General features: G+C 33.2%; 2 protein-coding genes across 10 annotated transcripts; both read left to right on the plus strand.

Moving 5' to 3' along the window:
* Positions 1–3,481: 3,481 nt before the first annotated feature.
* On the plus strand, positions 3,482–8,627 carry LOC129319182 (zinc finger CCCH domain-containing protein 32-like). Of its 5 annotated transcripts, none has more exons than XR_008595459.1 (8): positions 3,485–3,863; positions 4,011–4,153; positions 4,631–4,693; positions 4,841–4,960; positions 5,035–5,325; positions 5,430–5,741; positions 7,227–7,839; positions 8,341–8,627. XR_008595459.1 is itself a non-coding variant. In XM_054964189.1 (7 exons), the coding sequence occupies exons 1-7, from the start codon at positions 3,770–3,772 to the stop codon at positions 7,292–7,294; spliced, it is 1,098 nt and encodes a 365-aa protein (XP_054820164.1). In that variant the 5' UTR covers positions 3,482–3,769; the 3' UTR covers positions 7,295–7,439. The 5 variants fall into 5 exon arrangements, 3 of the variants coding, with proteins under 3 accessions (XP_054820164.1, XP_054820172.1, XP_054820151.1); XR_008595458.1 differs by having other exon boundaries at positions 7,227–7,763; XM_054964189.1 differs by lacking the exon at positions 8,341–8,627 and having other exon boundaries at positions 3,482–3,863; positions 7,220–7,439.
* Positions 8,628–17,830: 9,203 nt separating this feature from the next.
* LOC129318532 (zinc finger CCCH domain-containing protein 32) lies at positions 17,831–25,062 on the plus strand. Of its 5 annotated transcripts, none has more exons than XM_054963384.1 (7): positions 17,831–18,259; positions 18,406–18,548; positions 19,022–19,084; positions 19,232–19,351; positions 19,426–19,716; positions 19,856–20,167; positions 24,311–24,534. In XM_054963384.1, exons 1-7 carry the CDS (start codon positions 18,166–18,168, stop codon positions 24,383–24,385), a joined length of 1,098 nt encoding a protein of 365 aa, XP_054819359.1. In that variant the 5' UTR covers positions 17,831–18,165; the 3' UTR covers positions 24,386–24,534. The 5 variants fall into 5 exon arrangements, with proteins under 5 accessions (XP_054819359.1, XP_054819373.1, XP_054819341.1 ...); XM_054963398.1 differs by lacking the exon at positions 24,311–24,534 and adding an exon at positions 20,847–24,248 and having other exon boundaries at positions 17,834–18,259; XM_054963366.1 differs by having other exon boundaries at positions 17,835–18,259; positions 24,318–25,062.
* Positions 25,063–26,459: the final 1,397 nt, after the last annotated feature.

Below are 26,459 nucleotides of genomic sequence, written 5' to 3' on the forward strand. Positions count from 1 at the left end.
CTTCATTTGCCACTTCTAGGCGCAAATTCCTAGGGTGCGATCGTGGTCTTGATTTAACATTGTAGCCTGCTATGAAGTTTAAGCATAATCATTCTTCTGAAGGGTTTTCATGTTCTATTGTAATTGTAACTGCGTTCACCTCAATAAACCATAGTTGGGAATTTTTTTAACTCTTATGAGGTGTCATTTATTTGGTCAACTCAGATGTGATTCCCACTCTTGGCTGTGTTATTCTTCATGTGTTGGTTTAGTTTGATCTTTCTCTGCTTTCAGTGTCTCTCTACTTCAGCCTCATGAAAACACAAACTGGAGATAAAGCCTGGTTGGACTTGTGAGCTCTCCTCTGCTATAAATTTTAATGGTCTTTCAATGGGTAGATTCGGACATGGTGGTTGTTCAAGATGTCATTCTGTAGACCAAATGGACGAGGATCATCTTATGGAAGCTTCTGATATAGGGTCAGGTCTTGGTTTTACGAGCTTTTATTCTAAAAAAGCTCACCTTTCAAAATGATGGGTCGTTGGTTGGAGGGGTGTTATGAAATGGGTAGTGTTATAGTATCTCTGGTTGTTTCAGGCTGCTTACTTCTCCGTTTTTTTTTTTTTTTTTATAATTGCTTCTGTCGTAGTTGGTTCATGTTTGGCTCTCAGAGTTGCTTTCCATTTTTCTTACAAGCTTTGAAATTACTGGCTATTGTTACATTTTGGTGGCAATTGAGCCAAAATTCTGAGAACCTTTGGCTCTCATTTCTATGTCTGCATGGTATATACCTCAATTTGTGGAGATGGTTCTTCATTGATCGTGTAGGTTCTGGCGTTCTGCATTGTTGCTGGCACGTTGATCCTCTAGTGACTTGCAATGATAATCTTGAACATTACTTACCAAGTGGATCAATGCTCGGGGGTCTTTTTTAAAGTTTTAATGTTCTTTTGTTTGGCCCATATCTCTTTTTGGTTGGGCCCTTTGTTTGTTTGTATTGGATTCATGTTTATTGTTTGAATAAATTGTCCCTTGGTGACATCAAAAAAAAGAAAATTGCCTCTATCAAAAAAGAAAGAAAAGAAAAGCAAATTGTCTCTTAATGAAAAATGCGTATCTTTATGCAATAGCTGGTTTCATGAGTTCCATGATCTCCCAAATACTTCATCCAGCGCTTAATACAGGACAAACTTGATCAATTTCATGCTTATTAAGGAATAATTATTATACTTTTTAAATTGTTTAAAAAATGTAACTCTTTAATTTTTCATTCTCTGCATTTACTAACCACAATAAGTTACTTTCTCTAATTTTGGTAAAAATATAAACAATTTAGTCTTTATAGAAATTGTTTTTTTTTCCATTTTACCTATTGTATTTATTCACTTGGTTTTTGTGTTTACCCGTCATTCTTGATTTCTTCCTAACTTAATTCATTATTGTTAGTTAGGGAGGGTGAAAAAGAAAAAAACTATAATATATTTTTATGAGAATAAAGATATATTTAATTTTATTGACATGCTAATTGTAATTGAAAATTGCTTACATTTTAAACAGAGAGGAGTATTGTCTATAATTTCAACTGATAATAAATAAACAAGGGGTGAAATTATAAAAAAAAAATCAATTACTCTAATTTTGCCTTATCAAGGATAAAACAAAGCTTCCAACATTTCCCCTATATTAAGAATAAGCCGGAGTATTTAATTATTGTTAGCAATCTAACTAAGTCGAGACAAATAGATCTGATTTGGATTTCATTCAATGAATAAAGTTTCATAAAATCTTCATGAATGCTCGAAAGTTCAGTGAATATATCAACAAAAACTTCAGTGCGAAACATCAATTCAATCCTCTGCATCGTATCATTTTTCAGCGTTAAAAAAGGAAGTCTGGTTTTGGTCAACAGGGGGAAGAGATGCAGCTTGCTTGCCTTCACGCATATTCTTGGACCTCTCAGGTAATAAATGTTTCCTGTTGTGATTGAAATTTTTTTATTGCAATCACCCAATATCATAGGGAATTGGAGTATTATCATCTCTTGTCCAAATTAATTGAAACTTTGACAATCTTACAAATATTTTAGAAATATTTTCAACATATTTATCTAATACTATTGCTTATTTTGGTACTCCTTTCATTTTAAATTATAAAACATTTTTAAAAAAAATATCACATATCAATAAACTTCACTAAATATATTTAATAATCTTATTTTTTAAAAAATAAAAATATAAATTTTTAAAAATATTGATTATTTAATATATTAAAAAAAGAAGGGATGTAAATTAATTATAAAGAGATAAAGTATAATATTAAAATTGATATATTTAATGAAAATTTAATTTGTTCAAAATATTTTATATTTTAAAATAAATTTTTTTTTTAAAAAAACATTTTATAATTTGAGAGAGAGGGGGTATTTAAATTTAAAATCTCAAAAAAATTTGATTCACTATTTTTCATTGGTCAAACCAAATACCTTCAGACATGGCTGGAATTTCTATCTCGCTGCACTGAACCAAAATCAGCGTTGTCGCACAACACGACTTTGGTTCGCGCGTGCCATACTGCCGTTGGCTTATCACTACTGCCGCAGCTACAACGTCGCTGTCCGTTGTATCTTTATAATCCATTCATGTTTCTTTTGTCTGTTTGCATCAGCACAAATACAATGTCCTCCGTTTTCAGATATACAATATCTCTTATGATACTTTTAACATCATTGCTTTTCTTTTTATTATTTGACCACACACATGTTTTATTATATTTTATTTTGTGAACCATACAAGGAGGTAAATGAAAAAACTTTTTCATTATCGCTTTCTAATTCCTAATTGTAGCGCTCGGGGAACAGGGGCTTTTTTCCTTCCTCTTCGTTTGCTTCTCCAATCGTCCGGCGAAATTTAAGACCTTGTTATTCTTATCACCTTGTTTTTTTTTCCTCGCCATAATTCTTCTATTTCGGCAAAACTTTCAAGTGTCATTAGTATCCGACCATGCAGAGATTTCTAAATGGGAATCTTAATAAAGAAAATTCCAATTGATATCACCATATTCTCCCCCACCAAAAAAAAAAAAGACAGCCGCCATTCTCCGCCATCGGAACGGACCAATAATAAGGAGTCTAGGAAAACTATCTGCAAGTTGAAATGACAAATTTGTCCGATCCTATCATATATGAATATGAGATATACCTTCAGAACTGTAAAATGAAAGCCTACTTTTGTTGCCGCTCCACGACAATCTTCCAGGGACGAAGATTCGAAATATAAGGATATTTGCGTCATTTACGAAGAGCGAGTGTCGGTTACAGCTCGCTTCGCCCAAACTCAAAACTCGCGTTTAAACTTTAAACTATTTCGTGGAAAAGTATTTCTCCAGGTGCGCTATTTGGCGGGCAGCCGGGCAACCCAGCAGCCTAAGCACACGGACAAGGCATGAGCGAAAATTTAAATTAAATTAAAAATAGAAAAGAGAAAAATAAAAAGAAAAGGAAAGAAGCTGGAACCCAACCCCAAAGCCAGACCGTACACACTGCCCTGTCCTAGAGAGTGTGCGTGCGAGGCAGTGAGCTAGTGAGAGAGTAAGGGGAGGAAAGGAAGAGCAGAGACTCCGTTCTTGTGTACACATCTCCGTCACTCGGAATAGCGACGCAGCCGAGCAAGGAACAAAAGCGTCACCGATCTCTCAGAACATTCTAGACCACTGTAAATTTCTTGTGCAGTACCCTTTCGGGCCTGTAAAGTTTGTGAGTTGTACAGGATTCTCAGTACAAACAACCATTTCCATGGAGTTGTACGGTCGGAACCCGGCTAGGAATGGGTCGCAACCGGGTAATCAATATGAATGGCACGCATCAGGCGGCGAAACTGGGCTTGAAGGTGATTATATTAACTCTAGAGTTTCAAATTGCCCCGTTTTGTTTCAAATTTGGTCTTTTTACGATGTTTCTCTGTTAGGGTTTCCTGAATGCGGAAGTTAAGTCGGGGTTTGTGATACTTTATGTTTTAATTTTGGTATTCATGTAGAGCCGATGTGGCAACTAACCATCGGTGGCAGCGAATCTTACCCGGAGCGACCAGGCGTGCCCAATTGTGTGTATTACATGCGAACCGGGTTCTGTGGATACGGTAGCAGGTGCCGTTACAATCATCCTCGTGATCGTGCTGCGGTATACATTGATAATTTTAAATTAGTTGTTTTTGGTCCGATCATAGTGTTAATTTCTCCCTGATGCTTTATCAATATTTCTATAGTTGACATACCCTTTCCTTGCTGCTGACTTCAGTAGAATGTGTTGAAAGGTTAATCAATGTTCAATTTTTATGTGATCGAGAATCGTAGTTCTTCTTCTTCTTCTCCTCTTTTGTTCAATTTTTTCGGAATTTACACCCCCAAAAAAAAATAATTGTGGTATTTTTGTCTGAGTTACTAATTATCAAGGAAACTGATTCTTGAATTGGTCACTGTCAACTGATCTTTCAAACAGCAATCAGCTGAGAGGATAAATTTATTTCATGTTGCATAAATGCACATTAATAAGAGGAAAAATAATAAGAAGGTGGATATGGATAAGTTTTCTTACCATCTTCGGGTTTGAGAAGTGATATTTAAATATATGAATCTCAATGGAGCCAAAACTACTCAGGTAGCAGCTGCTGTTAGAGCTACAGGGGAGTACCCAGAACGAGTGGGGGAACCTTCATGTCAGGTACTGTTCTTTATGATCTTCGCATTGTATATTCCTGGAATTGCCTCACCTTTCACTTTCTCTGGCCAATTGTTGTTGCTATCTTTACATTGTAGTTAAAATAGCTTTGTTCTGGTTGGACTAATCTGGACCTCTTCTCACGAGCAGTATTATTTAAAAACGGGGACCTGCAAATTCGGTGCATCCTGTAAATTTCACCATCCAAAACACGGAGGTGGATCATTAAGTCAAGCTCCACTAAATATTCATGGATACCCGTTACGCCCGGTTTGACTCTTCTTCCTTCTCGTGTAATTGAGGGTGAATCATGCAATAGTCAAATCACGTGTTAATTTTTGCAGGGTGAGAAAGAATGCTCCTACTATTTGAAAACGGGGCAGTGCAAATTTGGCATGACCTGTAAATTCCATCATCCTCATCCTGCTGGTGCATCAATGCCAGCATCTGCACCTCAGTTTTATCAACAGGTGCAGTCTCCTACAGTCCCTCTAGCTGAACAGTATGGGGGGGCATCCAACAGTTTGAGAGTAGCTAGGCCTTCAATGTTGCCTGGTTCATATGTGCAAGGGGCTTATGGTCCTGTCCTTCTTTCTCCAGGGGTTGTTCCCTTTGCAGGATGGAGTCATTATACGGTATAATCACTCTGAATTATAGTGTTAGTCATCCTTTTTTTGTTTTTTTAATGTTATTTAGTACTTCTTTTACTTAGGATAATTAAATTGTGCAATTGGCACAGGCACCTGTGAGTCCTGTGTTATCACCTGGTGCTCAATCTGCTGTTGGGGCTACTTCTCTGTATGGAGTGACCCAGTTGTCTTCAACAACATCAGCTTTTGCTAGACCATATACTCCTCTTCCCTCTACTACTGGCCTTTCGGGCAGTGGCCTGAAGGAACAATTATTTCCTGAAAGGCCTGGTGAACCTGAATGCCAATACTATCTGAGAACAGGAGACTGCAAATATGGATCAGCATGTCGATATCATCATCCTAGGGACTGGACTGTGACTCGGCCACTTCTCAGCTCCATTGGTCTTCCTTTACGTCCGGTAAGTATGGTCACATGCTTGATTCAAAGTTATGTTCAACTTGCTTTGTGCTCTTTTGTAGTTTGGTTAAATTTCAAGTTATATGCGAGGTTGGGGGGATGATATTTGATGCTATCCATAGTTTTTTAAGTTTGGTTGTTCTTGTCTAACTGCTTATCTTTGGACAAATTGTTGATGAATTTTTTAGTTTTTGTTATGTATATATATATTATGACATGTGCGAGTAAGTTTAGCCTTTTTTTGGTGTGTTTAGCTTCACAGTTGTATGTTGAATGCTTAATCCCTTGTGTTTATCAGTCTATGCTTTGGATAAAAGAATGGATTCAGTTATATTTCCATAAACTTGTCATTTTGTCATTAACATGCGTTTCTGATAATTTCATTTTTCCTGAACTTGTCTTGAAGTTGAACTCCACACTGACCATGAATCTGAAGGTCCCCATTTTATTCCTTATTTATGCACTTCTGGTGTTGAGTTTAAATCAAACACCTTCATAAATTCTAAATAACTTTGATGTAAATATGTATTTTTATTTTGGGGCATGCGTCTTAGCAGCATGCTTGAGACAAGCAAACCCATGGAGAAACCAAGGGCGCACTTGAGTAACAAATTTTTGGATTCCAAAGCATCACTCCTTATTTTTGAGTGCCTGATCGAAGAAGAGCATGGATGGGAATATATTCTATCAAAGGTTTATGTACATTACATGTACAGCATTATAAATTTTGGTTGCAACCAAGTTTTTCGGCTTGTAATGGGATAGAGAACGTGAGAAGCAGTTTAACACATTTTGGGGCTGTAATTTTGTTTACAGAAAGCTTGCATTCAGAACTGCAGTAGTGACTTAATATGAAGTCTAATGGCTTTACTTAAACTTATTTATTTTTACTTTGCTCTACCACTTTTCTTAGCTGTGTATATCAGTGGCTTTGAGAGTGTTTCCTTGCAGTGTTAGCCACTTTTACAGGCACTGAAGGATGGTAATAATCTTTAATCACATTTAAATAATGGGGTGCTTTCCCATTTTCCTTGAATTTAGATTATGTTCTTTTAGTATGTACATCGGAGCTAATATATATTTTCTTTGCAGTTAAATGCCCATCTGGTGTCGCTAAGATCATTTATATGATTTTTTATTCACTTGCATGTGTGCTAGTGTTGGCCCAGATTTTCCTAGCCTTTTCTTATCTTGCATTTTATTATTCTGTGAATGATGTTTTGTGATTTTTTTACTTCTGCTGTTTAATTTGACGCTACCTACTTGTTGAAAGAATTGCTCTGACTGATCATTTCCAAGCCTGCTGTGTAATAGCATGTTTTGAGAGATAATAAGAAATGGGACAAATATAATGTTATTGGATATTATTTGTTGCTAACAACACAAGGATTAAGTTCTAAACATTCTCATGTTGTTTTGCTGCATTACAATTAATGTTCTTTCTTTTGGGAATTTTTTCTTAATCAATCCCTTTTCTAGAAAACAGGGGGTGCAACCTTGTGTTTTTTATCTACAAAACGGGCATTGCAAGTTTGGCTCCACTTGCAAATTTGACCATCCTCTGGAGTCTGTGAGATACAGTCCGTCTGCATCCTCTCTCATTGATATGCCAGTAACTCCGTACCCTGTTGGATCCTTGCTGTCTACCCTGGCTCCTTCAACAGCATCTTCAGAGCTGATGTCAGGCTCAAAAGTGGAATCTTTTTCTACTAGAATGCCATCCTCCGGAAACGGTTCGAGCAATTCTGTCAGTTTAATTTTCTCACAAGGTGGGACCGTCTCTCTTTCTGATGTGCAATTCTCAACTCAAAGTTCTACTCCTTTAAGCAGTAGCAGAAGCACTAGACAAAGTGGTGACATACGATGATCAGTCTAATGCTAAACTGACTCCTTATGATCTATTGGATGTGATTTTCCATTGCTCCATTGCTCCTGTCGATAATCTTAGTGATTTCCTAGTGGCAACTATTCAAAGTTTCAGTCCCAGCCGACAATTCATCAAGTTCTGGTTAGCCCATTCTAGGTCATTCTCTTCAATGCTATTCTCATCTGATTTTATATCATCTGAAATAAGCTTTAACAGGAGAAAACTTGCCTAGGTTTGTCTTCTGCCTTGGATGATTTTTGTTATTTTATTTTTGGTACTAGTGTGATATTTATCATACCATGTGTATATTATATTGTGGCTGTTGCGTGAGGCCATAGCCATTTATGCATACGCAGGTTTAGAACTCAGATTACAGTTTTACTACTGCAGTGAAAAATAACTGGCAATTGTGCTCTCCTTGTTACAGGTTAATTAATGTGATATTCATTTTCAGTGTTGATTAATAACGAAAAATTGTGTGTAGTATATATGTTTGCCCTCGAGATTATACTCACCTCTCACTTAGTGAGAAGAGTGCAATTTCTTTGGCATAATGCCAGGGAGCTTGGTGCAAGGAGTTAGATATTATGATTACTGCTGGATTATTTTGAGATCCATGTGGAAATAAGTTAATTTACATAGATTTTTGAAATTTTTTGGTAATTTTTTAAAAATATTTAATGGCAGGAGTACATGACTCCACAATAATAATATGCCAATTTTCTCTCTGCAGGGTATTTGACACCACGCAGGGAATGAATGAGTGAACGACCCGCGTCCTGTTTTGAAACTAATTTGCTGTGGAGGTAACAAGGGAATTACGGAAATGACTCTTTATTTGCGCGTTAAGTAGCAAACTGCGGGCCTTTGGTGTTTTGGTTTTTGGGGTAAAGACGCGGGCCTCAAGTCAAAATCAAACAAAATATTACTCTGTTTCACAATATGGGCCTTTTAAAATTATTTACACGCAAACTAAGAAATACAATAAATGCATAAAAGTATGGGTTAAGTTGCCTATCATCATTTGTTTTCTAAACTTTGACATTTATTTAAAAGTGTTGAAGTATTTGCCCAAAAAAGGTGGAAAACCAGAAAAATATTCATTAATGCTGCTTTAGATTTCTTAAAAGGCTTGTAATGAGAAGCACCATTTTTTTTTCCCATGAAAACCTACATTGTGAAACGAAGGTAGTTGAGCATGGAATAGATTTGGAGCATATGATGTTGCTATACCTTTATGCTGTTACTTTGCTTGTGAGTACGACTGGAATATGTTAAATGTGCAAGAGTTTTGGTTCTAATGGGCAATAATATTGAGGAATATAAGAGAGGTGAGGAGGTTATATTTAGAACTGGTAAGTTGGGCAGAACAAGCTTATTTGGGTTGAGTTTAAAATATCTTATCATTTTTAAAAAGTCTAAATAGTCAAGTTTGATCATTATACTTGTAGGCTTATTTAGGTCAGCCAGAATTTTCTAAACTTTTTTAAATTTTTTAAATAATTTTAATTTTTAAATAATTATGTTACTTATAAAATATTATTTTAACGTTAAAAGAATAAAATAAAAAATAATAACTAATTAATTTTGTATTTAAACAGTTCTGTTATTATTTTGTTGTATTATTACAATTTGTTTATGAATGTTTTTTCTACTTATAAATTAATATTTTAATTATTTAAATATTGCTCTTACTATGGTTATATATAAATATTTTATATATTTTAATTAAATTAAATTATTTTAATTACGATTAAGTTTATCTCAATTTAATCATGTTTAGACTACTAATTTAAAATTATTATCTTGATTAGTTTAAATTTTTTAATAACTTTTGAGTAAACTATTTTTCATATTTTAACAATATAAAAAAATAGTCATTATTATATTATATAATTTAAAATAATTTTATTATGAGTAAAATATTAGTTTTTTGAAATTGTTTTTTTCTTTAACTTTTCATATTATTTAACCTCTACATATGAGGGTATTTATTCTAATTTATTCTTAATTTTAATCAAGTTTGACATGGACAATAATCATGTAATTATTTAGAAATATTGTTCTATTTATTCTTTTTATTTAATGGTAGAACTAAAAATTCGTACATGCTCAAATTTTATTTTTACTTTAAAATTAATTATCTTATTTTATAAAAAATATTTTTTTGATACGCGAATAATGCATAGGATTGAAACTTTTTTTAAAAAAAATTGTATCTTAAAATATAAAAATTAATATTAAAATATATTTTTAATATTATTTTAAGATATTTTATAGGTTAAAAATAATAAAAATATGAAAATATAAATATTTTATTTTTTTCAGAAAAGAATTATAGTAATGTACTCAAATATATTGTATTTTAGTATAAAATGACATAAAGCCTAAATAATTAATTAATATTAATTATGTTATATATTTTTTAAAAAATTTAATTTTTTATTCGGGTATTCAAGGCTCGAATTTTTTCAAGCTTATATAGGCTGACCCAAATAGGCCTGAACATAAAAAATTATTTTTTTCAAAGTCCAACCTTAAATTTTTTGGATGAGTTTGGATTGGCCCGTCAGGCTTAATCTAAATTACTGACTTTAATTAAATTTGAGAATTGCTCATGGGGATTTTTAAAATTTTTCCACCTATCTTCAACAAGAGGGCCCAAAGCGCTCAATTGATGCCAGTCTGGACAATGAAGATGACAATGACTCGATGCCAAATGCAAGGAAAGAAATTTCATTTCCTGTGTGGGTGTGTTTGGAAGATGAGGAAAGTTAGCAAGAGAATGGGTGAGGGAAAGCTCTGTAAGAATGTGTGGTAGTAGGGGTCACTTTGTGATTCCTTGGAAGTTTGTTTTCTTTCTTTTGGCCAAAGGTAATTTCTTGGAAGTTGGAATCTTTACTTCTATTTGTTTATGGGGAGGGTTCTCCCCTCGAATAAGGAAGGCCTAACCACCCCTACCCCAAAATTTTTTCCCCCTCTTGGTGGGTCCAAGGATGAGGAGATTAAATGCAATTATATGGGCCCAAGCCACGTGTCACGTCCCTACCCTTACAGCGTAAGAAAAAATTGGCTACAATATCAAAATGCCCAAATATTTGGGCATAAGCCTCCCATGTAAAACCTGTATCAATAATTATGATTTTATGTATGAATAATTTCAATATCTTGTTTATTCATAACAAAATATTTTCTTTGTGCGGCAGTAAAAAAAAACATACTTTTTTGAAGAGAGATATTATTTCACCAATCAAATCACAGGTATTTAACATTTTCATACCTAATGATTTTCCGTGAAGTGGTAACGAAAGGTATAACTTATACAAATCTTTTTATTTTTTAATTAGTAAAACTTGCAGGGAATCATTGGTCGAAAGTGAAAATATTTTTTTTTAGAAAAATAACAACATTTCATTTCTTTATTTTTTTTTTTTTGCTTACTTGAGGACATCCATAAATCTTCAATAATATATATGTTTTAGAGACGAGTGGAGAAAAGGGAAGGGGATTTTGATATTTTTGCAAAAAAAAAAAAAAAAAAGTCTTTCAAAGTCTCTGGTTTCATCCAAGATTTGTTTCTACATTTGGGACTTACGCGATTTGCCTAAATATTTAAGCTTTTTTGTCAAGGTCGATTTTCCCTACAATATACTTTCAACAAACTACATGGTGCTCCCCTACCATGGGGTCTTGCCTCACAGTTCCATCAAACTCATTGAAATGTCACGTCCCTTTGAATCAAATGAACACACGTATCTCACCCACCTGCAGTAATTTCCTATCACGCATTTTTGTTTCCCAGCATCTTTCCAAAGTGTATCTAGTGAGCAATGATTCTTGTATTTTACTGGCTTCCTTGTATGAGCAATATACATCGAAGAGATAGCTACATAACATACTAATAATTATGTGTTTACATGCCTTGCTAGCATGCGTCGAATTATCCCCTTGAGCTTGATTGGTTGTTGGTGATCAGTGGTGGAGCCACGTTTGCGTGAGAGTAGGCAAATGCAGCTCCTCATTTTGAGACAAATTACGAGCAGGTATTAAATTTTGCAATTTTACATCCTCTACTTTTGATATTTTACACTCTTTGAATTAAATAAAAAATATTTATGCTCAAAAACTTATTAGATGTATATCATTTTAATAATTGAGATAAGATATGAAGAGTATATTTGTATAAAAAATCATATTAACATGTCCAATATAATTTTCTAAAAAAATGATAATCATTTTACTAATGTTATTATAGTTATAGTTGGTGTAATTGTTATTTTTAAAAAAATATTAATTTTTAAAATTAAATTATCTTGCACATCTAACTCTAGGCCCTGACTCTGCCACTCTCAATGTCTTGAGTTTGAAAGTGCACGAACAACCATATGCATATCCACAATAGAAAGTATGCGTTCTCGCCAACTTCTGAAGTTGTTGCCAAGTATCTCAATCCTGGGGGTATCTTGGAGAGGCTTGGCAATAGGGACGATTGGAAAAACAATTGGAGGCACATTCTCCCTTCAAATAATAATATAAATCATTTTTTAAATGTATTCCTAGCTTAAATATGAGACATTGGGTGAATTTTATATTTTTTTTTCATTTGTACCCTTGCTTTTTTTTTTATTCTATCTTTAAATGTTCCATACTTAAATGTCATGCACATATTACTAGAAACTCTTGAAATAGTAAATAAAAAAAATTTGAATATTTTTACAAAATCAAAGTTTCAATTAATATTTTTTGTAAATCATGAATTAATTAATACAAATATATACGGTGGTTTGGAGGAAATTGTTAAGTTGATGAGTTGGTGGAAGCATTAATGTTTGTACAAGCAGTAGAAGTAGCATCAAGATATCAACATTAAGGACAACGTGCTCCATAATCCTTAGGATTGTTGGTGAAATAATGCAGTTCCTTCTATCATATACTGTAGATTTTTTATCACAAATTTTTCATTTTACTTTTTATAAAATGTTGATGAAAGAAAGTATATGCATTTAATATGAGTATATAAAGGCCACCTTGGATGCTTGGGTGTGGAGGGTTGTTTTGTGATGAAGATAGGATATGGGTGGTTGATTGTATGTGCGATTTGGGACGTTGTTTTCTATTAGAGGTTGAATTATGGAGCATTTATCATGGGTTCAAGGTTGCAAAATATATTAATTTCAAGAATCTTATTTGTGGAGAGTTATTCAACAATTATTTGTCAACTTCTTCAATCCTTCCTTACCTTAGGACAAACAGATTTCTGGCAACTCAGACATGATGTGATGTTCTTAATCTTGGTGTTGATGTTGTGGTTAAGAATGTTTTCAATGAAGGTAATAGATATATAGATTGACTTGTGAAGAAGAATGTAGACCAACCTAATAATTGCCTTACTCTTGAGATGCCTCCAAGAAAACTCGTTTCTTTATTGTGTCAGGATTCTATGAGGGTTTCAGTCCCTTTTTTATGTCTTAGCTTTCTAGTTGTATGGGATTTGCCTCATTTTCTTTAAAAAAAAAAAGATTAAAAACTTATTAAATTTTTTAGATAAAATCAATAAATTTTAAGATTTTTTTTATTATGGTGAAACACAATGGATGTGATTTCATATGATGCTGTTTTTAAAGATTATTAGGCCAACATGAACCTTCTTCAAGATAAAACATATTTTTTTAAAGGAAATTAATCATTTAGTTTATGTATTTTTAATTCAATTGTAACTCAATTCTAAACTTTGACTTATTATAATTCAGTCTCTGAACTTTTTTAATTCTATTATAAATTAGTCCCTAAACTTTGCCTCTTATAATTTAGTCTCCAAAGTTTCAACCTCTAAAATATTGATCCATTTATTTTAAAAAATAAAATTATAAAGATTAAAAATATTTTAAAATTTATTACTAATATCTTAAATTACTAAACATTTTTAATATTTATAAATATTAAAATTTTAAAATATTTTTAATATTTATAATTTTATTTTTTAAAATATTTAAGAGATTGAAACTTCAAGGACTAAATTATAAGAGGTAAAGTTCAGGAACTGATTTATAACAGAGTCAAAACTTTAAAGACTGAGTCATAATGAGTCAAAATTTAAAAACTAAATTATAATTAGATCAAAACTATAAAGATTAAATGATTGATTTTTTTCTTAAATTGGAGTCAACAATGTGAGGAAAAAAAGCTTCTAACCCAAAAAGGAAAGAGCAAACTGGTAAGAGTGAGGGAGAAGTATGGGAGCAAAAAAATTTCAAATATTATTGGTCCCATTCAGACCAACCACCTACACACTCGTACAATATCATTCCCTTACCCAATGGATAAAAGTAGTGAAAAAATTACATGTATAAAAACCAACGGGTATTACTAAGTAAAATGTTAATGTTCAGTAATACATTTGTGCTGTTCAGTTTTAACTTTTGATACCCACCGAACTTGCATTTGGAATTTAAATTGTGCTTCCCTAAATCATTATATTGAAATGAATGCTATTTAATTAATGCAATTTAACTTCTTGTAGAATACCGTTGGTGATCTGTTTGGAATAATTTATTCTAACATAGTACTATCCTACTGTAACAGCATAACAAATGCCTTGTACAGTTGTAGTATTGTCCTTCTCGAGACCTCAACCGATTTTGGCGGGGAAAAAGCCAGGGGAGGAATGATCTAAAAAAATTAATTAATTTAAATTAAATTTTAAATATTAAATTTTAAAAATTTATAACTCATTCTTTTAATTTTATATTTTTATTATAATAAATTTGTAACTTACTCCCTCTGTTTTTATATATAAAAAAAACTGTATCACATCACTTAAAAAAGTTGATTAACCATAATAATAATATTTAAAAATAAAAAAAATTAAAATACCCTATATTAATAAACATAAGTACGTATTAATTATTTTTTATTAATATAAATTATTAAAAATAATTTAAAAAATATATAATAAATGTTTATTGAAATAGATGATTTTACTTATATAAAAAAATAAATAAAAAGTGATAATTTCTTCTAGAAATAAAAATGGAAGGAGTATTTTTCAAGTTTTAATGAAAAAAATAATTTTTTATTTTCAACCATATTAACATTTAAAAAATAAATTATAAATTTATCATAACTGTAAAATTAAAAAATTGAGTTATAATTATTTAAAGTTTGATATTTAAAATTTAATTTAAATTAATTGATTTTTTTAAAAAAATTTTTGTCGTTCGTCCAAAAAATTAAGGAAAAGTTTAAAAGTAGGGTTGGGCGAGCTCAACGTTCCAGAATGCTTGCCTCTGCTTGAACTATCTGGAGTCACTGGACTAGGCACGAGGCTAGGGTCATGTCTGGCTCACACACACACACACACACACACTATTTTATAATATCATGTTTCTTAATATATTTCATGCGACATTTTATTTTTTATCATCGTCATTAATGTTTTTATGATTCTAATTTTTTAACCATTTTCAACATTTTAAAGTAATTTTAAGTTAGTAATATATAAAAATAATAAATACTTCTTAATTATATATAATTTTAAAAAATTATTACTTTCCATTATAATATTGTTTTCATATAAAATTTATTTTAAGTAAGGATAATTATGTTTTGTGACAAAAGTTCTTTTATCATTTTAAAAATATTTTATTTTTTAAAATTAAATGAAGCACAACCCTAACAATTGAGTATTTGCTAACCCAAACTGCAGATCAGGCAGGGCATTGGATTAGGAAATGCCAATCCAATTCATGTATACCATTAATTAAAAGTGTTGTGTAGCCATATAAATAAATAATAAAAACAAAGTATGGCTTGATATGAAAAATTTAGATGAGATTTCAATTGAAAAAAATATTAATATATCTTAAATAAGTTGAGAAAACAAATTCTCTCTTGCTTAATGGACAATGACTTTTAATTTCTCAGTTAAATTTTAAAATTAATTTTCTTAAATTATCTCAAACTCAAAGCATATAGGCAGGCAAGTGAGTTAAGAAATCAAATTTTAAAGAGATATAAAAATAACATCAGTAGAAAAAATTTTAAAATTAGTTTTCAACTTCATACAATATGCCAAAAAATTAATATATCTCCCATAAATTAAAAGTAAATTAATAAATGAGTCATATAATTTATTATTTACAAATGTCGGTGTAGTCAATTATATTTTTTGTTACATTAAATAATAACATCATGGATTGTATAAAAGAATAATGAAATTAATAGTGTAACCAAGAATCAATAAAACTTGACAATAATAGCAGATTAATACTTTTTATATCTAGATTGAAAAAACTAAAGCATGTATGGAGCACTGGACATTATCCAATTATATAATTTTTTTAAATATGTAAGAACTATTCTCAACTTTTAAATTTTAAGTATTTGAAACCCTAATGTTAATTGGTTGAATATTGACCATTACACGTGATGAGAGAGAAGGCAGTTTGAACAAAATTTGCACTACAAAAGTAACAATCATTTTTCATAACTTAACATTAAAGTTTCAAGTACTTAAAATTTAGAAATAGAAAAATTTTTTACATATTTTAAAAATTTAAGATTCAGGATGCTATTTGCGTAATCTTTTAAGATCTAAGATGTCTATTAAACTTTTCAATTTTCAAAATTGAAAAAATAAAAAAATGAATTTATAATTTTTAAAATTAAAAAAATATGTTTTAATGGCGGTTTGGCAAAAAACAACTCATTATAATGTGAGTTATGCCAACCCACTCTATTAGTGACTCTTTGCTGGTCAACCTACTATCAATAGGTTGACTCATATTATCAATTTTAAATTTAAATGTAAAATTTGAACAAGTGGTAATTTGTTTTTTTATTTTTTATTTATATGTGTGAAAAATGACATCCGATGGCCTTGATACTTCACTGTATTAAACAAATTTATAAGACTAATTTGTAAATAGGTTCCTTATTTGGGTCTTATCCGTAATTTCACTTTCTTAATAAAGTAGGAATTAATAAAATGATTTGAACAGACCAACAAAATAAGAGCTAAGGATGGCCACCTGGAAGTTGAAATGACAAAGTTGTCCAATTCTATAAATATATCCGTTTAGAACTGAAGATCAAGGCCTGCTTTTGTCACATCTCAATAATAATTCATAACTCATGACTTCAGAAACCTAAAGCTATTTGCTTCATTTGGAAAGAGAGAGTGTGGGTTATCGCTCCCATTGTCAAAAACTTGTATTTAAACTATTTTATGAAAATTAAAATGGGAAAATTTTATTCATGTCCCTTATTTGAGACCTAATTTAAAAATAAATCTCATAAATTTATTAAAATAGTTTTAAATTCTTCAAAATTTGGTTGAAATTAAGTTCATGTGTAAAATAGCCGATATATCCTTTGTCTTTGTCTAACATTGACTATTGATCGATGGTTGATGTTCCTTGATTAGTTATTAAGTAGAAGAATCGATTGAAGAAAATACATATTTTAATTTTTGTATTGATAAATTTTAAGTCAAAATATTAATAAATTTGACAGTCATTAGTCAAAATTTATAGACTTACAAGTAAACTTTTTGAAACATTAATGTTTTTAAGAGGTTGACTTGCAAATTTAAGAAGTTGACTTATATATTTGAGATATTTACTTTAAATGAACAAAGTTTGTAATATATTTAAATAAAAAATATTTAATAAAAAGTAATTTCTTAACCTATAAATTGACAGTGATGAATAAATGTCGATAGATAATCAATCAATATCAACTAATAATAGGCATATCATATCAATGTAAATGGTTTATGTTACTCTATCCGTTTAAAAATATAAAATATTTTTAATTAAATTTTATCTCAATAAAATAATTACTTACTTTTTAATTAACTCTATATTTTTATATTTACTCCTATTAAATATCCTATAATAAATATAAAGTCATTATCAATAGGAGCACTTTTGAAAGAAATGTAATGATTACACCTTGAAAGAATAAAAATACTTTATATTTTTAAATATTTAATTCATTAAAAAATATCTTATATTTTTAAATAAAGGGAGTATTTTACATGTGAAATTAATTATCATCAAAGTTTAAGAGAGTTTTAGGTACTTTTACCAGATTTTTAAGACTTAAATATAAGATTAAAAAATGCCCCATGCTTGGGTGTTAAATATAATTTTCTCAATTACAATTTCCTCGCGCGCGATTTGGCGGGTACCCAACGACCAAAGCGGACGGACAAGGCTTGAGCCAAAAACCAAAACGGGAAATTTAAAAATTAAATTAAAATTACAAAGAAAAAGAAAGAAGCTGAAACCCAACCCCAAACCCAGACCGTACACTACAGTCCTAGAGAGGGTGTGTGAGTGTGCGCGAGCCAGTGGGGGGGAGAGAGAGAGGAGGAAAGAAAGAGCAGAGACTCCGTTCGCATCTCCGTCACTTGGATTTGCGACGCAGCCGAGCAAGGAACAACAGCGTCTCCGATTTCTCAGAACATTCTAGACCACTGTGAAGTTCTTGTGCAGTACCTTTTCGGGCCTGTAAATTCTGCGAGTTGTACAGGATCCTCAGTAAAATCATTTCCATGGAGTTGTACGGTCGGAACCCGGGCAGGAATGGGTCGCAACCGGGTAATCCATCTGAATGGCACCCATCAGGCGGCGAAACTGGGCTTGAAGGTGCTTAGATTAACTATGAGTTTCAACTTTCCTCGTTTTGCATCATGTTTGGTCTTTTTACCAAGTAGCTCTGTTAGGGTTTCCTTAATGCGGAAGTTAAGTTGGAGTTTGTGACCCTTTATGTTTCAATTTTGGTATTCATGTAGAATCCATGTGGCACTTAACCATGAGGGGCAGCGAATCTTACCCGGAGCGACCCGGTGCACCCAATTGTGTGTATTACATGCGAACTGGGTTCTGTGGATACGGTAGCAGGTGCCGTTACAATCATCCCCGTGATCGTGCCGCGGTATACATTTGTGATTTTTAAGTAGTTGTTTTTGGTCCGATCATAGTGTCAGTGTCTCCCTGATGCTTTATCAATATTTCTACAGTAGACACACCCTTTCCTTGCCGCTGACTTCAGTAGAACGTGTTGAAACCTTTATCAATTTTCAATTTTTAAGTGATCGAGATTTGTAGTTTTTTTTTTCCCGTGATAAATCTTGCTTGGAATCCTACTTTTTTTTTTCCCCCATTTGCATATTTTTTGTCTGAATGACCAATTATCAAGGAAACCGATTTTTGAATTTGTCACTGTTAATTGATCTTTCAAACAAGAATCAGTTGAGAGGATGATTTTTTTCTTTTAATGTTGCATGAATGCTCATTAATAAGAGGAAAAGGAACAAGAGAGTGGATATAGATAAGTTTTCTTACCATCTTCGGGTTTGAGATGTGATATTTAAATATATGAATCTCAATGGAACCAAAACTACTCAGGTAGCAGCTGCTGTTAGAGCTACAGGGGAGTACCCAGAACGAGTGGGGGAACCTTCATGTCAGGTATGGTTCCTTATGATCTTCGCATTGTATATTCCTGGAATTGCCTCACCTTTCACTTTCTCTGGCCAATTGTTGTTGCTATCTTTACATTGTAGTTAAAATAGCTTTGTGCTGGTTGGACTAATCTGGACCTCTTCTCACGAGCAGTATTATTTAAAAACGGGGACCTGCAAATTCGGTGCATCCTGTAAATTTCACCATCCAAAACACGGAGGTGGATCATTAAGTCAAGCTCCACTAAATATTCATGGATACCCGTTACGCCCGGTTTGACTCTTCTTCCTTCTCGTGTAATTGAGGGTGAATCATGCAATAGTTAAATCACGTGTTAATTTTTGCAGGGTGAGAAAGAATGCTCCTACTATTTGAAAACGGGGCAGTGCAAATTTGGCATGACCTGTAAATTCCATCATCCTCATCCTGCTGGTGCATCAATGCCAGCATCTGCACCTCAGTTTTATCAACAGGTGCAGTCTCCTACAGTCCCTCTAGCTGAACAGTATGGGGGGGCATCCAACAGTTTGAGAGTAGCTAGGCCTTCAATGTTGCCTGGTTCATATGTGCAAGGGGCTTATGGTCCTGTCCTTCTTTCTCCAGGGGTTGTTCCCTTTGCAGGATGGAGTCATTATACGGTATAATTGCTCTGAATTATGGCACTAGTCATCGTTACTTTCTTTTTCTTTCTTTCTTTCTTTCTTTTTTAAGTAGTGTTTTCAGTGTTCTTCAGTACTTTCTCTATCTTGGGATAATTAAATTGTGCAATTGGCATAGGCACCTTTGAGTCCTGTGTTATCTCCTGGTGCTCAATCTGCTGTTGGGGCTACTTCTCTGTATGGAGTGACCCAGTTGTCTTCAACAACATCAGCTTTTGCTAGACCGTATGCTCCTCTTCCATCTACTACTGGCCTTTCAGGTGGTAGCCTGAAGGAACAAATATTTCCTGAAAGGCCTGGTGAACCTGAATGCCAATACTATCTAAGAACAGGGGACTGCAAATATGGATTTGCATGTCGATATCATCATCCTAGGGACCGGACTGTGACTCGGCCACTTCTCAGTCCCATTGGCCTTCCTTTACGTCCGGTAAGTATGGTCACATGCTTCAAAGATATGTTTAACTTGCTTCATACTCCTCTGATGATTGGTTAAAATTTAAGCTACATGCTAGATTGGATGTTCGATATTTGATGGTATGCATTGTTTTCCGGTTTTGTTATTCATGTCTAGCATCTTGCTTCTGGACAAACTTTGAACGAATTTATTGTTAGTTTTTATTTGGTATATTGTGACATGTGTGAGTCAGTTTGACCTTTCCCCCCTTCTTTTGGGGTGGTTTCACAGTTGTGTGTTTAATGTTCAATCACTTATGTCTATGCTATGGATAAAAGAACTCGATTCAGTTATATTTCTGCAAACTTTTCAATTTGTTAGAGAACTTCAAGGTAAATATGTGTATTTTTATTTGGGCAAAAAGGCAAAAATGCCTTGGAACTTTTCTCTTAGGGGCACTTGGTATCTTGAAATTTTTTTTGAGCAATATCATCCCGGAACTTTAAAAAAGAATGCAATATTACCCTGTCTTCAATGTTGACCGTTATTTGACTGTTAGCTACCAGGTTGGCAGCCATGTGGCAATTTGAAAAATAAAAAAAATCCACGCAATCATTCTTCTCAATACCAAATTTCCCGAGTATTATTTCTTTCTGTCTATCTCTAAAGTTTCTGAAGAAGTTTGATCACTAACAAATGAAGAAAATAGCAGGAATAACAATTAAGACTGATAGACCTTGAATAGACACAAAAGATCCATTGAATCTGAAAAGCGAGCATTGGATTAGGTTGGAGCTATAGCCACTGGGAATGGGCGGCAAGGAAGAGGGGGAGAAGAGGATTTAGAAGGAAGATAAAGAGAGGACCAAATCGATTGCTCTCAACTGGTTACTCACACCTGATGAACAAGACCATAGCAACGAAGGTGAAGATGAAAAAGAAGAAAAAGGAGAATCAAAGGACGACGATCCTTCATTCCACTTAATATTCCCCTTTGCCTCCTTTAGCTTCACCATCTTCATAGGCATTTGGAGAAATCTGAAAGCATTATCTAAACCAGCGTTCTTGGGCTAGATGGATATGGCTTTTACTTGAATAAATCGAAGTCTGAATGGTGGACTGATTATTCAACACAAACAAATCCATGGTTTATTTCTAGAAACACACTAGAAAAAGAAGAAATTCAAAATGTTCTCTTTGTTCATTTCATGAATAAGCTACAACAGTCGTCTCTTTCTTCCACAATCAATCTCAATTCAAATTAGTCCATAAACAAAAAATCTTGATTCAGTTACCTGGTGACGCCTCTGTAAACAGAGCTTCTTCATCCATCGTTAATGATGGAAGAGCTTGAGCTTCAGGAAGAGCGCCAAAGTGTGTCAACCAACAACGAGAGAGGAGTGCTGACGAGATCTAATGAAAACCTGACCAGTAAGGAGAAGATTGAAGGTGTGCTACAGGTGGAGAGAAGAGCGTCGCTAGCCACTGTGAAAGGGGAAAAGAGGTTTTGAGTGGCAAGAACTTTGATTCCTTCTATGATTAGTTGCTATGTGTGAGGATTAGATATGGGGATTTGAGTAAATCTGTTCTTAGCACCATGATGGAGATGAAGATGGCTGTGAATTTGGTTTGGGTTACTAACTTACTTTCAATGGAGTAACAGCCTTTGAAGGCAGCAGCGGAAGCTATTTCCACAGCAAGGGAGGGTTCTGATGTAGTCATGTCTACGAGAACTCCACTGAAGATAGGTCTAGAGAGAGCACCAGATTTGGGGTCTACTGGAAGGAGTGAACACACATCAGAAGGGTAGTTGACGATAGAGAAGACATCAGACTGGGAAGCCATTATGTGAGGATACTGAGCCACCTGAGCACCCATTTTGAGTAGGGGTTGAGCTTTAGAAACAGTTCGATTGAAGATGCTGAGCACCAGATTTGGGGTCCAGCTGGATTTTTTGTTGGTTTTTTTTTAATTCCAGGTGGATGCCACCTGGCAGATAGGGCAAAATTGTTCTCTTTTTGAATGGTCTGGGACAAAATTGCTTTAAAAGAAATTTAGGATATCAGGCGCTCCTTGAGAAAAAGTTCTAAGGCATTTCTGCCCTTTAACTTTTTTTATTTTTTGAGTGCTTGACTGAAGAAGAGTGTGGATGTGAATATATTCTGTCGGAGGTTTATGCACATGTACAACATTATAAATTTTGGTAGCGCTCGGGTTTTTTGCCTTGTTATGGTGTAGAGAACGCAAGAAACAGTTTAGCACATTTTGGGGCTGTAATTTTGTTAACAAAACAGTTGCTTTCTTAACTACTGTAGTGACTTGAGCTGAAGTCTAATAGCTTTACTTATACCACTTCAGTAGCTGTGCATATTTATGACTTTATTTATTTATTTATTTTTTATTGGAGTTAGTTGCTTTTACAAGTATTGAAGGATGCTAATAATCTTCAGTCGCATTTAAAAAATGGGGTACTTCCCCCTTTTCCTAGAAATTGGATTTTGTTCTTTTAATATAAACCTCAAAACTAATATATAATTTCGTTGCAATTAAATGCTTGGCTGTTATCATGAAGATCATTTATAATTTTATATGGTTTTCCCCAGAATTTTCATAGCCTTTTCTTTGTATTTTATTATTCTGTAAATGTGGTCTTGGTATTTATTACTTTTACTGTTTGATATGACGCTAAGTACTTGTTGAAAATAAGTGCCCTGACTGATCATTTGCAAACCTTCTGTGGAATATGTGTTTTGAGAGATCATAAGATATGAAAAAAATTCAATGTTACCGGATATTATTTGACGCCATTGAGGTGATTATAGATATAATATTGGAGTTCACCCAGGTATGGTGGGGTCGTTATTTATAGCTGGACTTGTCAATTTGGATCATTTTGTTTCTGGTGATTAGAGATGCTAATGGGATTTGGTCCAGTGCCAAGACATATTTTTTTAAACTGGACTAGCAGGTGCTAGTAAAGACAAAAGGAAACTCAAGTATGCTAGAAATCAGTGGGACAGACCCCCACTATAGTCAGACAAAATGAGCGCCTCACAACCAGCAGGAATATCCTTAAGAATGCCAAGACATATTTTAGAGAAAGAATTGTGCGAAAGAAAATGGTGAGCTGTGTGTGTGTGTGTGAGAGAGAGAGAGAGAGAGAGAGAGAGAGAAGGGAAAGGTCAGGGGAATTGTAACTAACTCTGACAAGGGAAAATAGGATAGGGGAGTGTAGGAAGTAGGCAATTGGTTGAGGAGAGTTTAGCCTCTTGAATACTAGAACAATTGTCTGAGAGTCCTTTCAATAATTCCTTTTAGCTGTCTGTGACTGAAACTCTTTAATTTCTTGAGCTTTATCCTTATTCTTTGATAGAGTACCAATTCATAAAGTCACGTGCACAGTAAATTAGGGGCTTACGTGGAAATTAATTATTCTGATGTTATTATTTTATTAATATTTATTTTAGTGGTTTTAGTGATTAGTTTAAGTGTTGCATAAGTCTAGGATAAAGCGGTGTCTGTTTTGATTGTTTACTGAGTTAAGTATTCATTTTAAATATTTTCATTAAACATGTTTACTCTGTTGTTTTCCATTTCTAAGTGATGCGTTAGTGGTTTGAAGTGAATCTCAGCTTTTGAATAATAAAATAATACCGAATCACGGCTGGGTTCCAACAGTTGCTGGTTGATTGATATAATTTGTTGAGAATGAAGCTTTGTTTTCCTCGAGTCTTATGAAAGAGAATTCGCTTCGTATCTCAGCATCAAAGGAATAACTCTAGTCAAGTTTTATGGAACACTTTGTTGCATTCATGTGATAAAGACTGCACTACAATTTCTTTTTTCCTCTCTTATTGTAACTGGTGTTGATAAGTTATTTGCTGAGCTTGCACTTTCCTGCTTTACAATTCCACTTCATATATTGAATTATTCCTTACATATGCTTTGTAGTTACGTTCCATTAGTTAATCATACCTGAATGGTGATTAGTCATAACTGAATGGTGACTTGTAAATGGGTTTGCATCATTAAGTAGTTTTGTTTCTTCTCATCTTTGATATCAAAGTAATTTAACAACATGAAGATCAAGTTTTAATGACATTCTTATGTTTTTTTGCAGCAATACAATTAATGCTCTTTCTTTTGGGAACTTTTCTTAATTAATTCCTTTTCTAGAAAACAGGGGGTGCAACCTTGTGGTTTTTACTTACAAAACGGGCATTGCAAGTTTGGCTCTACTTGCAAATTTGACCATCCTTTGGGGTCTCTGAGATACAGTCCGTCAGCATCCTCTCTCATTGATATGCCAGTAACTCCATACCCTGTTGGATCCTTGCTGTCTACCCTGGCTCCTTCAACAGCATCTTCAGAGCTGATGTCAGGCTCAAAAGTGGAATCTTTTTCTACTAGAATGCCATCCTCTGGAAATGGCTCAAGCAATTCTGTCAGTTTAATTTTATCACAAGGTGGAACCGTCTCTCTTTCTGATGTTCAACTCTCAAGTCAAAGTTCTACTCCTTTAAACAGTAGCAGAAGCACTAGACAATGTGGTGACATACGATGATCAGTTTAATGCTAAACTGACTCCTCATGATCTATTGGATGTGATTTTCCAATGCTTGATTGCTTCTGTCGATAATCTTAGTGATTTCCTAGTGGCAACTATTTAAAGTGTCACAGTCGCAGCCGACAATTCATCAAGTTCTGGTTAGCCCATACTAGGTCATTCTCTTCAAAAACAACTTGCCTAGGTTGGTCTTCTGCCCTGGATTAGTTCTGTTATTTTATTCTTGGTACTAGTGTGTTGTACATCATACCCAGTGTACATTATCTATAGTGACTTTTATGCGAGACCAAAGCCATTTACTATTGCAATGAAAAATAACTGGCAGTTTTGCTCTCCCGGTTACATGTTGATGTGATATTCATTTTCAGTATTGATTAATGACTAAAAATTGTGGCTGGCATGTGTTTGCCCTCGAGATTATCCTCACGTCACACTCTTGGTGCGTAGGGTGCAATTTCTTTGGCATAATGCTAGGGAGCTTGGTACGAGGTTATTTTGAGATTAATGTGGACATAAAAAATTAATGTACATAGTTTTTTTAAATGAATATGTAAAAAATATGTAAAAAAAAAAAAAGAAAAAGTTGGTTAGTGTAGAATATAGAATATAGGTAGATGTAGATATTGTACTAATTTTCTCTCTGCAGGATATTTGACGCCACCCATTCTGCTCACCCAGGGAATGAATGAGTGAACGTCCGGCGCCCTGTTAAGAATCTGATGACGGTAAAGGTAACGACGGAAGTGACTCTTGACTCGCGCTAAAAAAGCAGAAACCTACGAGCCTTGAGTTAAATCAAACCAAATAATGAACAGAATCTTGTTTTTGGAGGGATCTTGATTTTCTACTGCCGCTTGTCACGATATCTCTTTACATCCTCTCACGATCATCTAAATCAAGGGGTTTTCTTTTATCTTTTATTTTGTTAAAAGCATTGTTTGTGAGGGGATACGGAAAATAAGTATGGAAAGTAATAATAGATAATCAGAAGATCCGTTTTGAAGCAGCTGGCATTCCACCTTCATGTCCTTACCAATGTTGTTAATGCGACACCAAGAAGATCAAATATGCAAGTTTTATTGTGCACTAATATTAAATAAGGAATGTTGGACAGGCGAGGCAGAGTTAAATGTGAGAATTTGTCTAGATTTGGAGGCTGCTAACTAGCTACTATTTTTGAACTTGTTCACACGAAATAAGTGATAATTAAATTAAGTTGTCCCTCTTTTCAGTAAGATTTAAATTTAATGAAAAGATTTCATTGATGCCATATATTCTCTCTAGTTATTTTTTATCAGTCATATCTTGGAAGGTTTTATTAATTCTTTATATAAATCACTTTGTCTTGTTTTTTTTTTTGGTAATTTTTGATGCACAATTTCAAAATTATCCTCTAGCAAATTTTTTTAAAAAAGTATATTATTTCAATTCTCAAAAATACATATAAAAAAATTTTAAATTTATGAGCAAAATTAAAAGGTAACTTATTTTTAAGATAATTTTATTATTTTAACTAGCTCAATTTAATTTTGATAAATTAGTTAAAAATAATTTATAAAAAAAATGAGGTAGCACAAGAAGCAAAAGACAATTCCTATCCTCTAATAGTCTATGTTTGGTAGAGGGGGAATAGGTGCCAGTTGCAGTCATGGTTCCCATCTTAACTTTTTTGGTTTGTGGGGAGGACTTTCCACTCAAATCAGGAAGGCTAATTTTTTTTTGAATCCAAATGGTTAGGAGAGCTTATGCCAAATTACG

This window comes from Prosopis cineraria, unplaced genomic scaffold (assembly GCF_029017545.1).
Source record: "Prosopis cineraria cultivar Desert tree isolate PC_DT_omini unplaced genomic scaffold, ASM2901754v1 PC1, whole genome shotgun sequence".
Classification (NCBI taxonomy): domain Eukaryota; kingdom Viridiplantae; phylum Streptophyta; class Magnoliopsida; order Fabales; family Fabaceae; genus Prosopis; species Prosopis cineraria.

What these genes read in the sequence shown, in the direction of transcription:
- LOC129319182 (XM_054964176.1), top strand. Translation starts at nt 3,770, where the DNA reads ATGGAGTTGTACGGTCGGAACCCGGCTAGGAATGGGTCGCAACCGGGT. An exon ending in TGGGGGAACCTTCATGTCAG is followed by an intron (nt 4,694 to 4,840) that starts GTACTGTTCTTT and finishes TCTCACGAGCAG; the next exon opens with TATTATTTAAAAACGGGGAC. An exon ending in TTGGTCTTCCTTTACGTCCG is followed by an intron (nt 5,742 to 7,226) that starts GTAAGTATGGTC and finishes TCTAGAAAACAG; the next exon opens with GGGGTGCAACCTTGTGTTTT.
- LOC129318532 (XM_054963366.1), top strand. Translation starts at nt 18,166, where the DNA reads ATGGAGTTGTACGGTCGGAACCCGGGCAGGAATGGGTCGCAACCGGGT. An exon ending in ATCCCCGTGATCGTGCCGCG is followed by an intron (nt 18,549 to 19,021) that starts GTATACATTTGT and finishes AAAACTACTCAG; the next exon opens with GTAGCAGCTGCTGTTAGAGC. An exon ending in TGGGGGAACCTTCATGTCAG is followed by an intron (nt 19,085 to 19,231) that starts GTATGGTTCCTT and finishes TCTCACGAGCAG; the next exon opens with TATTATTTAAAAACGGGGAC.